General features: G+C 29.1%; 1 protein-coding gene across 4 annotated transcripts in view; it reads right to left on the minus strand.

The window, feature by feature from the left end:
- The window catches only part of LOC143073037 (fibroblast growth factor receptor 4-like), a 52,335-nt gene that overhangs the window by 23,911 nt on the left and 14,799 nt on the right, over positions 1-13,625 (minus strand). For 2 of the 4 annotated variants that reach the window (XM_076248270.1, XM_076248269.1), the window contains exons 8-10: positions 3,381-3,554; positions 2,406-2,559; positions 1,155-1,282 (exon numbers count right to left, since the gene is read on the minus strand). In XM_076248270.1, the coding sequence (XP_076104385.1) occupies positions 1,155-1,282; positions 2,406-2,559; positions 3,381-3,471 (373 nt within the window). In that variant the 5' untranslated portion in view covers positions 3,472-3,554. Of the gene's footprint in view, positions 1-1,154; positions 1,283-2,405; positions 2,560-3,380; positions 3,555-4,330; positions 4,488-13,625 lie in introns of those variants that run through there. The other 2 variants (XM_076248268.1, XM_076248271.1) reach the window with 2 other exon arrangements.

A 13,625-nucleotide genomic window follows, 5' to 3' on the forward strand; every position in this document is an offset into this window, starting at 1 on the left:
TTTTTAACGGACACAGGTGAAAATTTGAAATGTTTGTTACAAAGATTTGAATTAAATAAATTGAAAACCACATTTTTGGAAAGGTCAGTCTTTGATAGGCAAACTTTGTGACAAATTTATTTGTATACTTCCATTTCTCAAATTTCTTCTATTGTACAGAATCAAACGCATGACCACATGAAACCACAAAAGTTGGAGAAAAAATCCAAAATAGTATACAAGTTAATCTTTTAAAAAAATATCTCCGACATTGATTGATTGATTGTTGGTTGCTGAGACATTGAAATGTTTGTTTGAATTTAAAACAAAGACTTATTTAATATTCTAATAAATAATCAAGGTTGTTTTCTAATTTGAAGCATTATGGCCAGAAGATAGAAAATATGCTTAAAATCTATATATTATTTTTACAAAATATAGTATCAAGAAGTTCAACAGGATAAAAAATGCAAGTGATATTTTCTTGATTTTATGAAGACCATAAATATTTAAAACTTGACAATGTAAGTTCACTGTCTTTGTCTTTACTTGTATTTTCTTTTGGAATGTCAGAAAGTGTAATAATATGGTTTGTTGTACTGTCAGATATCTATGCAGTTCCTGTTATCTTATTGGCTACATGTATAGATCTATCAAATGTATCTTGCATAACAATGCTGTTAGCCATCTTCAATTCTTAAAAATCAAATATACATCTTAGTTTCTTGACCATTCTGTATCAATGATATTTTATAATTGCAGAGTATCATAAAAAGACAGCTCTTTGACAGGTCAATTTGTCACAAATGGCTAAGTTCTTTATTGCTTATTGATCTAAACTTTATTATGATGTACTGGATATTTTGAAAAGCCCACACAATATTTACAACTTTAAAAGTAAATTGTATATATTCCTACTAATTTTGCATGTAATTTGCCAAAGGTTTTTTAAAGTTGAAAGTAAAATTGAGAATGGAAAAGGGGAATGTGTCAAAGAGACAACAATCTGACAAAGGATACCAAAGTTTTTAAGTTCTTCAATTTAAAATAGTCCTAGGCATGTTGGGATGAAGGATAATGATTGTAATTGGTATTGGATTAGTTCACCAGATCTTATTTAATGGTAGAAAATCACTGATATTCAAAATATGCACAGAATCTGAAGAATTAATTACCGGTCAACACTTTCACAGTAAAGTTAATCCATAATTCACCAAGTCCATTTTCTACATGACAGTTGTAAATTCCAGAATCATTCTTTTCCACTGGGTCAATTGTTAATGCATTTCTTCCAAACTTATACCTGAAAAATACAATTAATAGTTTGAAATATCAAATTTTGCCACCAAAAATATATAGATTCATTGTACAGCAGAAGAATTTAAAAGAACCAACATGTTTTACAAAGATGTTATTAAAAATAAATGATATATCTTAAAAAAATACACTGTACACTGTGGGTAAGCGTTTACAGAGAGAATAATTTGATCTTTTCTTCATCCATTAAAAGTGAATTTCTTTTGGGTTTTAGACACATTTGGTTCATTCTAATGCCATAAATTTCTGCAATAAAATTGGTAATTGAAAATTTTTACTCTTACAGCATTAAGAATGATATTATAACTAGAGATATGATACTTAAATGGAAAACTTGCTCTTAAAGGTTTTACAATTCGTTAAGATTTTATAATCAGCTTTTTCACACCAATTTTACCGAAACCTGTTTCATCTAATTGCCATTTACAAAATGTACTATAATTTATTGACAACAAAAGGTATTTGCAACTGCTGTATACACACTTATATAATAATGAATAAAATTAACACTATATTAAGCTCATTTTTATACTTTAAGAAACATGATTTTCTTCATGTTACATTATAATTATATATTTCTGGTATAATTTGTTTTGTCATTTCAAACATTTTTACCTTTCACATTTCCTGAGTGATACATGTACTTTTATTTGAATGAAAATAACACATTGTAACTGAAAGTTTTGAACAAAGAAATGTCAATTCAGATCTATATTTATAATTCAAACTTTATTAATTTTAAAGTTTTTACATTTAAATGATAATTTTTTTATCTAACTGAACAAAGTACAGTACAAAAAAGTTCTATATTGATATCAATAAAGAATGCGATTTCCTCCTCCGGTTTTTTAGGGAGGCGGTTTCCTTCATTCTATATTCTTTTAAATTTATAATGTACAATGATGTAAGAGAAAGGATAGTATATATTGTTTAATCTTTAATGACACAAAATTCAAAGAAAGGACCAGCTTGTATTGCTGTTCTTCAACTCTAAGTCACATCTGCTGAAGGGAGAGAACTCTTGCAAATGATAGTTTACTTAAGTAATATCCATATCTAATAATTCTAAATCAGAATTTTTTTATGTTGAATTACAACTATTGACCTACCTGTTATCATACTTTGCAGATAGTTGTCGCTGGTCTTTATACCATACTTTAAAAGGTCTTGGACTGCCTATTACTTTACAAGGGAGTTTTAATCTATCTCCTTCTAACGAAACTAAGTTCTGTCGAAAGTCAATGTCAGCAACTTGTGGAGCACCTAGGAAGATATCATATTCAAATTTTAAGTAAAACTCATAAAAGTGGTCCATTGTATGCGAGATACACAAGAAGTGATTTCTAGTACATTTGTACAATATTTCTGTAAAAGAAACTTCATTTATTTAGTGTTGAAACAAAGCAGTTGTTTCTAACAGATACATGTACAATTTTTTTTAATGTTTTTTTATGTTTGATCTGGGACTAATATATCTGTTGGTTCCAGGTTTGATGTACATTTTTTTTTAATTAATGGCCATTTCTACATGACCTTTTACAATGTTTTAGAGGATCAAAGCATGTTCAGTCTCTCTTGTTTCTTAGTTCATTCAAAAATGACAAATCTATTTTCTCACTTTTATTTTCCAGTTCAACTGAAAAAATTGAGGAAATAGAAATCTTTTACTCCTTTACTTCAATATAAATGAGAGTTACAAAAAGTATATATAAATTTCCTATTATCTGATTTTCAATTTCTTATAAAACAAATACAATGTGCTTAAAACTGCACTTTGTTTCTGTGTTTTTATCCATATATTACAAATGTAGATGACAACATTTCAATACAAGGAAAATAAAATTGAAATGTATAAATCTTCCAAAATGAAGAAGTGTTATATATAAACTTTAAAAAGGTTGTCAGTTGTACAATAAATAAATAATGTATCATAATTGTACCTCATATGCAAGAAGAATGCAATACATTGTATATGGGTACAAATAATGTTAAAACAAAATTAACATTTCCAAGATATAAATGTAGTGATAAAAAAATGACATATTTCCACAATTTTAGATATGATGAAATAGTGAAATACTTACTCTTGTATTTATCTTTTTGTCTGCTTCCTGCTACATAAAATGATATTCCAAGAAAATAACAAACAATGATAACACTCCAATTTACTCCCATAATAAAATTCCACACATTTAAAAGAATTGATAAAACACACAATTCACTATAATCCTCTTCCACATTTTGTTTGAACTTTTAGTCTGAAATAATAGAATATAAGAAATAAATTCATTCAATTATGAGTAATAATTTCCAATGTACAACTTATGTACAATGCACATAAACTTTTCCTTTCTCGGTTTTTACTGATGTGATTTATACAGCTGTCTATTTTTTTTGTTTTTAATTCACAAATTAAACTTTAGATGAAGTATATCCAGATGTTTTAGATGAAATTTAATACTGTTATAAATCAGGACTGAAGTATACATTTGATATCAGATTTTCCATTCAATGATAATCTAGCACCAATGTCTTTAAAATAGCACTAAGACCAAGCCTTTCCACTTATAGCTAAATAATATTTTTGCCTCAGTATAAAATTCAATAATAAAAATATTTACTTGTAGTAAAGAAAGAATGTTGTACTTTTTTTCGTTTTTACAAGATATGTATCGATTTTGCAATTTTATTACCAACTGTTGCAGCATTGTCATCAAACAATGAAATCTTTAATCACTGGGAACATCCCTTCATACTTTCTTTTTTAAAGATAAAAATACAATCAGGAGATAGTTTTATATTACAGATAAACTAAACTACCTGTACAAGAAAGCGCGGGTAACAAATATTTTACATTGGTTTTCCAAAACAGTTCTTTCTACGACCCTTTGTGCATTCGATAAAATTATTAAATTTAAATTCCGCATTTTTTGTTGCAATCATGACCTTTTGCGCAAAAAATACTAAAAATGTTTTGTTTACATGAAATGTCATTTCACAGTAAAAATGCATACAAAAAAGTTTCATAACTCACCATAAAAATAGTTATTCCCAAACAAATTAATAAAGTTTTACATCCCAATAGATTAATAACGAGAATTATTTGTAGGAACTCTAAAATTGCACGGTTTACTCCAAGCAAACGACTTACACTCTATGATCGTTACCACGTGATCTAATACTGTTCAAAATTGGCAGGTGCTACCACGTGACCACACATCTTTGCACATTTTACAATAAACAGGAAATTCTTTCTTTACAAAAATACAATATTTTTGATCAGATTACAGCAGAGAAATCGCCCCTGGAATATATATTCGCCTTTCTTTCAATATTAAGTAAATAGAGATCAATTTAGCTGTTTACATACTTTTTGACAAATTGTCTATCAAAATTACGACCTTATAACTGTCGCGAAAAAGACATAATTAATAACAATGTGTCACGACTTTTATCATTAAAAAAATAGAAAAAAAAATAAGTATGTAAATTTTTTAATTGATGTTTTCAATGAAAAGTTAAATCAAAGACTTGTTCGTAAATTAATTGAGATTGTTTTAATCTGAGCTAGGCTTTAAAAAAATCATAATATGATTTCCGTGTGCAATTATGATCAATTATGAAGTTACTGTCCTAGTACATGGAGAAAGTCAAGAAACTCTTATATCTTTACTTACTTTTAACCTTACATTTAGATCGTAGAAAACATTCAACAAAACAAATTCGTTGCTACTTTTAATTGAACCAATTTAATTATTTGATTAAAGATTTTAATAACTTGGAAGAAAGGGATACCTTTTCAGTGGCGGATCCAGCCATTTTAAAAAGGGGGGGGGTCCAACTATATGCTCTCATTCAAATGTATTGATCGTCCAAAAAAAAGGGGGGTTCCAACCCTCGGAACCCCCCTTGAACCGCCAATGCTTTTATCAGTTTATATAGGAATTACCAGAGACACATATTATACAATATTATATGTCTCTGGTATAACTAAATAACTTTAGAATATGTTAGTAAAGAAAATACTGTTCAGTGTAGGATCCAGGAGTGTTCATAAAAAGGGGGAGGGAAAGCACCGAATGCCTAAGAGGGGGCCCTTTCTGGTCATGCTTCAGTGATTTCCTAAATAATCAACCAAATTTTCGCCACAAAAAGTGTGTGTGTGTAGGGGGGGGGGGGAGACCCCCTTGAAATCCTCTAAATTCGCATCTGCTGTTTTGAATGTACATATGCTTTTTGATAAGAGGGACCCACAAATGATGCTTATATATTCTACTGTAACATTTATCATTCTTTTTTACCAGGACTGACCAGAAACACATATATTCGTATTATATGTCTCTGTTAAAATGGAGAGTACTTCAGCTGAATTAGGAATGAAATTAAGTGTTGCTATTATACCACGTATTTAAATGCATTGTATTTCTGAATTCATTTTTGTTGTTGAACCCTTGGCCCCTTTAGTTTTACAGTGGATCAAAATTTCTAAAACATGATAATATGACAACAGGTTTATGTATAATAATACTTAAGTTTCCAAACTTGAATACTAAAAAATAAAATTTGAGAATTGCACAAGATCATCTCATCTTTTTTTTTCATGACATTGTTGTAAAAACTCTTTTAAAAGGTACAGTAACCAATATTAAGAGTGAAGGAAGGCAAAATTTGATTCAGTTGAGCCAGTCTTAAAACTCTTCTAAAAGGTACAGCAACTAATATTAGACGGTGCGGGAAGGAAACATTTGATTCAGGTGAGCCAGGCTTAATACTATTTTAACAAGTACATCAACCAATATTAGAGTGAAGGAAGGCAAACTTTGATTCAGTTGAGCCAGGCTTAAAACTCTTCTAAAAGGTACAGCAACCAATATTAAGTGAAGGAAGGCAAAATTTGATTCAGTTGAGCCAGGCTTAAAACTCTTCTAAAAGGTACAGCAACCAATATAAGGGTGAAGGAAGGCAAAATTTGATTCAGTTGAGCCAGGCTTAAAACTCTTCTAAAAGGTACAGCAACCAATATGAGAGTGAAGGAAGGCAAAATTTGATTCAGTTGAGCCAGGCTTCAAACTCTTCTAGAAAGCACAGGAACCAATAATAGGGTAAAGGAAGGAAAAATTTGATTCAGTTGAGTGAGGCTTAAAACTCTTCTAAAAAGCACAGCAACCAATATAAGGGTGGAGGAAGGCAAAATTTGATTCAGTTGAGTCAGGCTTAAAAATCTTCTAAAAGGTACAGCAACCAATATTAGAGTGAAGGTAGGCAAAATTTGATTCAGTTGAGTCAGGCTTAAAAATCTTCTAAAAAGCAAAGCTGCCAATATAAGAGTGAAGGAATGCAACATTTGATTCAGTTGAGTTTTATTCAGCAGTTGAGTCAGGCTTAAAAATCTTCTAAATAGCACAGCAACCAATATAAGAGTGAAGGAAGGCAAAATTTTATTCAGTTGAACCACGCTTAAAACTCTTCTAAAAAGTACAGCAACCAATATTAGAGTGAAGGAAGGCAAAATTTGATTCAGTTGAGCCAGGCTTAAAAAACTCTTCTAGAAAGTACAGCAACCAATATTAGAGTGAAGGAAGGCAAAATTTGATTCAGTTGAGTGAGGCTTAAAACTCTTCTAAAAATCACAGCAACCAATATAAGGGTGGAGGAAGGCAAAATTTGATTCAGTTGAGCCAGGCTTTATGCTCTTCTAACAAGTACAGCAACCAATATTAGAGTAAAAAAAAGGCAGGATTTAAATTCAGCAAGGCTATGAGCTTCCTTTCAGTAATTGTGTGAATTTTTTTAAACAGTATTCTATCTTTTTTTTTTTTTTTTTTTACCTATTATCTAGATTTTGAATGTGAATGATAACAAACCAGAGGCTCTAAATAACTTGTGTAGCTCACCTGCATTTTCAAGAATTTGCTTTTCTAAAAAAAATCAAAAATCATCATTAAATGAAATTAACTCTGGCAAGACAAGATCTACCATTAGAGCAGCATTTTTTAAATATTAAGTTGACTCATTTTTTAAGTAATTGCCCTTTAAAGACATTTTTTCACAATGTTTTCCAATTATCTTGAAAACTATTATAGATTTTTTTTTTAAAAGTACCTCAATTATGTTTGCATAATACATTGACGATCAGTGCAGATTTTTTAGGATTGTGTGAAGTTGATCACAGAGGCAGATTTAGAAGGGTTTTCAGGGGGCCTAGGTCCCCCACCTTTTGAGTGGAAAAATTTGATTGATTATATAGGGAATCAATAAAGCATGACAGGACTGTGTCCCCCGTAGGCAGTCAGTGGGCCCTCCTTATGAAATATTTCTGAATCTGTCACTGGATCATGGAGCTTTAAATTTAAAGAATACTTTGGATAAAATAAGATGATTCCTAAATGATTATTCAATGTCCAGTTTCAAAATATGTATAGGCAAAATATGAGTTTTCCTAGAAATCCATTTGATAAATAATGTAGAATTTTGTAAACAATTATTATAATATGCAGTGTTGTCTATCGTTGTCATTTTCTTATATAAATGGTTAGATTATTAATTTAAACAAATACTTTAACACAATAAAAAGCTACCTTAAGATTGAAAAATGCCTTCCTTTACATACTAATGATGTCATAAATAAAATGCCAAACAGCATGACCAACATCAGGGACCTTTTCTATATTTCCGTTTATTTTATCATCAGACTCATTTCCTGGTGATTTTTTTTTTTCTATCTAACACTTAAGACCTAAGGATGTCTAAAACGGAACTTCACATTAATTATTGTCATAAAAGATTGGGGTTTTTTTACCACCCAACAAGTTGAAGAAAAATCCCTACGCAGTGTCAGCAACAAGTCAACAACATTAGAGTATACAATGACAATTCATCTGTCATGTCATGCTATTCACTAAAAAGAACAAATTGACCACATAAACTAGAAAATATTTACCAATTTCTATAGTGAGCAGCAATATCTAATTATAGGGCGAGAGTCAATGGACCGGTTAATTAGCCAAAGATTGCTAAGACCATTTTGTGTTACAACACCATAACAGTAGTAAAAATGGTGAATGTTATGAGTCAATTTATTGTAGATTAAGTAGATCATGTAGGTATCTATTGCTAGTTTCATTGTCTATCTCAATGCTGGAAGGCATCCCATGTTGTCATATTACATATAACATGGGCAGTCATGCAAGGTTGTCCACTTTCACCAACAGTATTACCTTACCTGATGCTTAATCAAGCAGAAAAGTGAATCTTTTCATCTGATATAAATCTAAATACTTGATCTACTTTTGATTCAATTATCTATTGGATAAAAGAAAGATTTTCTGGACCAGAATCATTTATTTGATTTGGCCTCTGGTACTGTGTTACTGAAAACAAATTGGACACTGTACTTATATTTGCATAACATGATATAATTAGCATGTTATTATTTTTCATTTCTCAACAATTCCATTTCATCAACATCATTAAAATTTCTATATTTATTAACTGTAAGTATTTAGATAAAAGTAGGATATAAAGTAGAAAGATAAGATATCAATAAAGAAAAAGAAAGATTTTTTTTTTAAATATTACAATGTATCAAGAAATTTGAAAAAGTATCCACAATTAAATGGAAAAAATGGTTGATAAAAATGAAGAAAAAAAATGGGGAAAAAAAGATGGAAAAAATAATTACAAAAAAAAATTAAGAAAAAAAAAATTAAGAAAAATTAGTGTTCCTGAAAGTGATGTCAAAGACAGTAACTAAGATACCTATAAAACAAACAGGAATTAAAGTTTCATAAAAACAACATTACAATGTACTTTGTATCTTTTGCTATGACTATAGTTTTTATGTCACTTAACAAATTTACACACTTTCTAGATGTAATAGCTACATTAAGAGACATTTGTGACAGTTACAGTAAGATTTATTATATATTTAATGACGTTCTAATATCATAGGACAATTTTCACAGTGACCATATCATCAAATTGATATTAATTGCGGGTCAATAAAGTTCATTCCAAGGAGAGTAATTTTTTACATGTAAAGTTCAATACTCTATAAGTAAAAGTACATATAGATGTTATGTTGCATAAATCAATACAGTATGTATATTTTTTTTTGGAGAAAAAAGTGTTCAGTGCAAAATTGTTTAGCTGCAGTTAAGAGAGGCCTACAATTTTTTTCAATCATCTGGAAAATTGAACAACAGTGTTATTTGTATTCGTATAATCAAAATAAAAAGACCAAATAATTCTCCCTAGTCAGATAAAATTAAGGGGAGATAATGTGTCTCATTTAAAAAAAATGATTCATAGTTGGTCACATATTGAATCAGCTTTTTCATTTATAGTTATTTTTGAGAGCAATGAAAATATTTAGATTCGATTTTTACTGATTTTGGCAAAATATGAGTATTTATCCCAACAATATATAACCAAAACCCAAATTCTGCTTAAACTCGTCCGCCATTCCATCTAAAGCTTTTCACCATGTAGCGATAATTGAACACAACAGGGGTCTAGTTCAAATTCTGCTGTGAGTAAATCTTTGTATTGTCTTAAACACAAATCAGTTTTGGTTAGCCATGTTCTTTGATGCAAAGTTTAACAAAAATATGTAAATTTTGAAATTTTGTGTGCTAAATAACATTTTTTTTAGGGATACCGTACATTAAAAACTGTTGAAACTATTTTAAGTATAAGATAAAGACTATTTCCAAATATTCAATTTCAAGTAGGATTTGACAACTTTGAAGATTTTTACCCTGCAAGTGAAACAAATATAGAGGAAATTGGCCCTACTCTTTGCTGCTGAAAATTATCAAAATCAGGTTCAAATTTGTTATCTTTTATTTGATAGGACATATAGTTTTATATTGTAGACAATTACTTAGGAAAGATAATTCTTTTCAATAGTCTCATTAATATTTAAAGCATCAGCTCTCTATGAGGTCCTAGGTGGTCTATTGCAAACAAATTTCTGACCCTATCCCCCATATCATCATTTTTTTGGTGGCAGTCCAAATCCAAAGTTGTCATCGAAAGTCAACCTACTTTACAGAACCTATTTATTGTATTATTGTTTTTTGAGTTACAGTGCTTATCCAGTGACCTTTGGGGTATCAGATTAGCAAAGACTAAAACAGTTTACCAAATGAGTTAGATTTCTACCCTAACTAACTGATCAACTGGTAAACTATTTTAGCAGATTGCTCAAGTGAAATTTTGTTAGTAAGAAGTGAGTGCAGTAAAATAAAAAGTAATACTTACCATCCAGAGCCATTTAGTTGATACCTTTGTCAATCATTTCTAACAAAAATAATATCTTACTATAGTATGAGTCACTGAATAAAAAGGTCTAATTTTGACATGGAAACTTCTATCATAAATAAATATTATAAATGAATAGTTCAAAACATTGTTTTGTAGGTGTATATTTTATAGCTTTGTCTTCTTAGAAAAAGTTATTGTGCAATTGTGATTCGAATAATATTTTCTAACAAATTACTGATCTGCTGGCAATAAAGGGAAATAATTTACATTACTGATAATCAGCAAAACTTTGTTCTGTCTGACAAATATCAAATTTCCCCCATTTAATTTGTTTGTAACATTATTTCTGTGATTATTCAACTTTTATCCTCTGTTCTGAAAAGAACCATGAAACTTATCTAATGATGAAAGACGATTTAAAATTTTGAAAAAAAGCTGTTAAAACCCTATTATTGAACACATTCAAAGTTCTATAAATCATTCAAATTCCCCTTTAAATTAAGAAGATAACACCAGCCCAGTAATCAGCAATTTCATTTTGACATGCATTTTTATTGATAGGGTAAAATTATAGATTAATAGTTGTTTTGCAAAATGTTGAATTGTTCAAAGTATAAAGGATTCTCTTCCAAGGAGCACAAGATAACTTATAAGCAGTATTTTGCAAAACCTTTCTAATGTGTGTCCTACATGCCCTTCAACTTCATACTAATTTTGCATTTCAATTTTTTTTATTCAAGTCGTGTTGATGATTTTTTTGTAGGCAAAACCATAAGCCTGGTATCATTGATTAAATTTTTAGTGCAAATTTGAACTCAATATAAATTATTTCCCTTTAATGCCAGCAGATCAGTAATTTGTATAGAAAATGTTATTCGAATCACAATTGCACAATAACTTTTTCTTACAAGACAAAGCTATATAATATACACCTACAAAACAATGTTTTGAACTATTCATTTATAATATTTATTTATGATAGAAGTTTCCATGTCAAAATTAGACCTTTTTATTCAGTGACTCATACTATAGTAAGATATTATTTTTGTTAGAAATGATTGACAAAGGTATCAACTAAATGGTTCTGGATGGTAAGTATTACTTTTTATTTTACACCACTCACATCTTACTAACAACATTTCACTTGAGCAATCTGCTAAAATAATTTACCAGTTGATCAGTTAGTTGGAGTAGAAATCTAACTGCAATTTGGTAAACTGTTTTAGTCTTTGCTAATGTGATACCCCAAAGGTCACTGGATAAGCACTGTAATATGCATGAAATATTTGTCACTGAACATAATTAATATAACAATGCAGGTTGTGTTCTTTTCAAGAATTCCAAACATGGAAATCATTTTTTTAATAACTTAGAATGATCATATATCACTGTATCAAATATCTGAAAACAATAAAATTGCAGAAGAAATCTTTTATACTACTACCTTGATAAACGTTTAAACCATTTTGTAGCTGTAAAAGATCTGCTGGAGGTATTATATTTAAAATCAATTATTTTGAAGATATCATCTAACTTGTTAAATTTTATGCCATTCTTTTTTTGAACAATGAAAGACAAGTCAGAAGAAAATACTATAAATAATTTAATAGTCAACAAAATAGTTGAAAAAGAAACAAGAAAACATAAAATTCAAAGATTTTATCTACTATCAAAGATTCTTTAAAAGAGGTTTTTCCGCTATGAAAAGCTTCTTCTTTCAAAAGATCTTAAGCTGTTCTATGAAAAAGAAAATGGTTAGAAATCATACTGGATTTCAAATTCATTAACCGTTTTTCAAAACATTTCCGAGCATTCAAGTATACATTTATCTAAATATGGAGCAGGAAACCTTTGTTGTTGTTAGCAGACAGAGTTTAAGCAACAATTAATAAAGAAAAGTGGTTACGTAAGTTGGTGAAACACAGAGAAACTAGGTGTGGCAATATATATAACAGATGCTACATTGTGCTGAATATTTTCTAAAAAAAGTACCATAGTAGGATGATCCATTGGTTTAAAGATTGTGTTTACGGTTTTACATTCTAAGCAGGTTGTAACTTTCTTCGCATAATCATCTCTTCAACAGATCCCTAACCAAGTTGAAGGAAAAAAATGCTGGTATTCATTCAAAAAAAAAAAACTTTCATACCACCCATATAACATTGTACATTGGTACAAATGATAGTGGAATTTACATGTAGTTTTGGCAAATTTAATTTATCAATTTAAGAAAAATAATTTTCATAAAACGTCACATTGATGCAACGTAGAAATTATGCTCGTAGAAATTATGCTCAAAATACATGTCCTCATACAATATCAAATAACGAAGAATGAAATTATGAATGATTGCATGGGAAAACTATTTTCTGTTATTATTAATTTGACACTTTATATCATTTTTATGAATTACATGCTTTCATTTCCATGAATTACTTCAACAGGTTATTAAACTTTAAAGGCCATCTTTTCTAAGAGGGGTCATCAGAAATAGTTAATTCTGAAAACATCTGAAAATGTAATATTAAATTTGTTAAATTTATGTCAGAAACATCAACATCAAAAACTATGTTTCCTGTAATTATTTTATTGTGCAAAATATGAAAAAAAAAATTGAATAATGGTTTTGACATTTTTATAATTGGAAACAAAATATTAAAATAAGGATCGTGATGCTATAATTGAACTTAGTCCATTAATTAAACTTTTTAAGGTCATAACCTCAATATAGAAAAACAATATTTTCATGTCTGATTCTTAATGAATGAAACCATGAATGTGACTTTTATTACTATGATTTCAATGTACACTTAAGATATGGTATTTTTTGCTAGAATGAAAAAAGAAAAAGTTGCATAAATTAATGGTAGAGAATGTTGTTAATCTCATAATGTCACAATGAAATAAATTTGAAGTGACCCAACCCTTTACTATAAAAACTTTATATTTCTTTTACTTTTTACATGAAAATGCAACATTGAAATATTAAGCTCTGGTATTTGTTTGATAATAAACTTATATTATCAGACTGTTTCCATAAAAGTTTAAATTAACAAAGATCT

The sequence above is a fragment of the Mytilus galloprovincialis genome, chromosome 4 (assembly GCF_965363235.1).
Source record: "Mytilus galloprovincialis chromosome 4, xbMytGall1.hap1.1, whole genome shotgun sequence".
In the NCBI taxonomy this organism is placed as follows: Eukaryota; Metazoa; Mollusca; class Bivalvia; order Mytilida; family Mytilidae; genus Mytilus; species Mytilus galloprovincialis.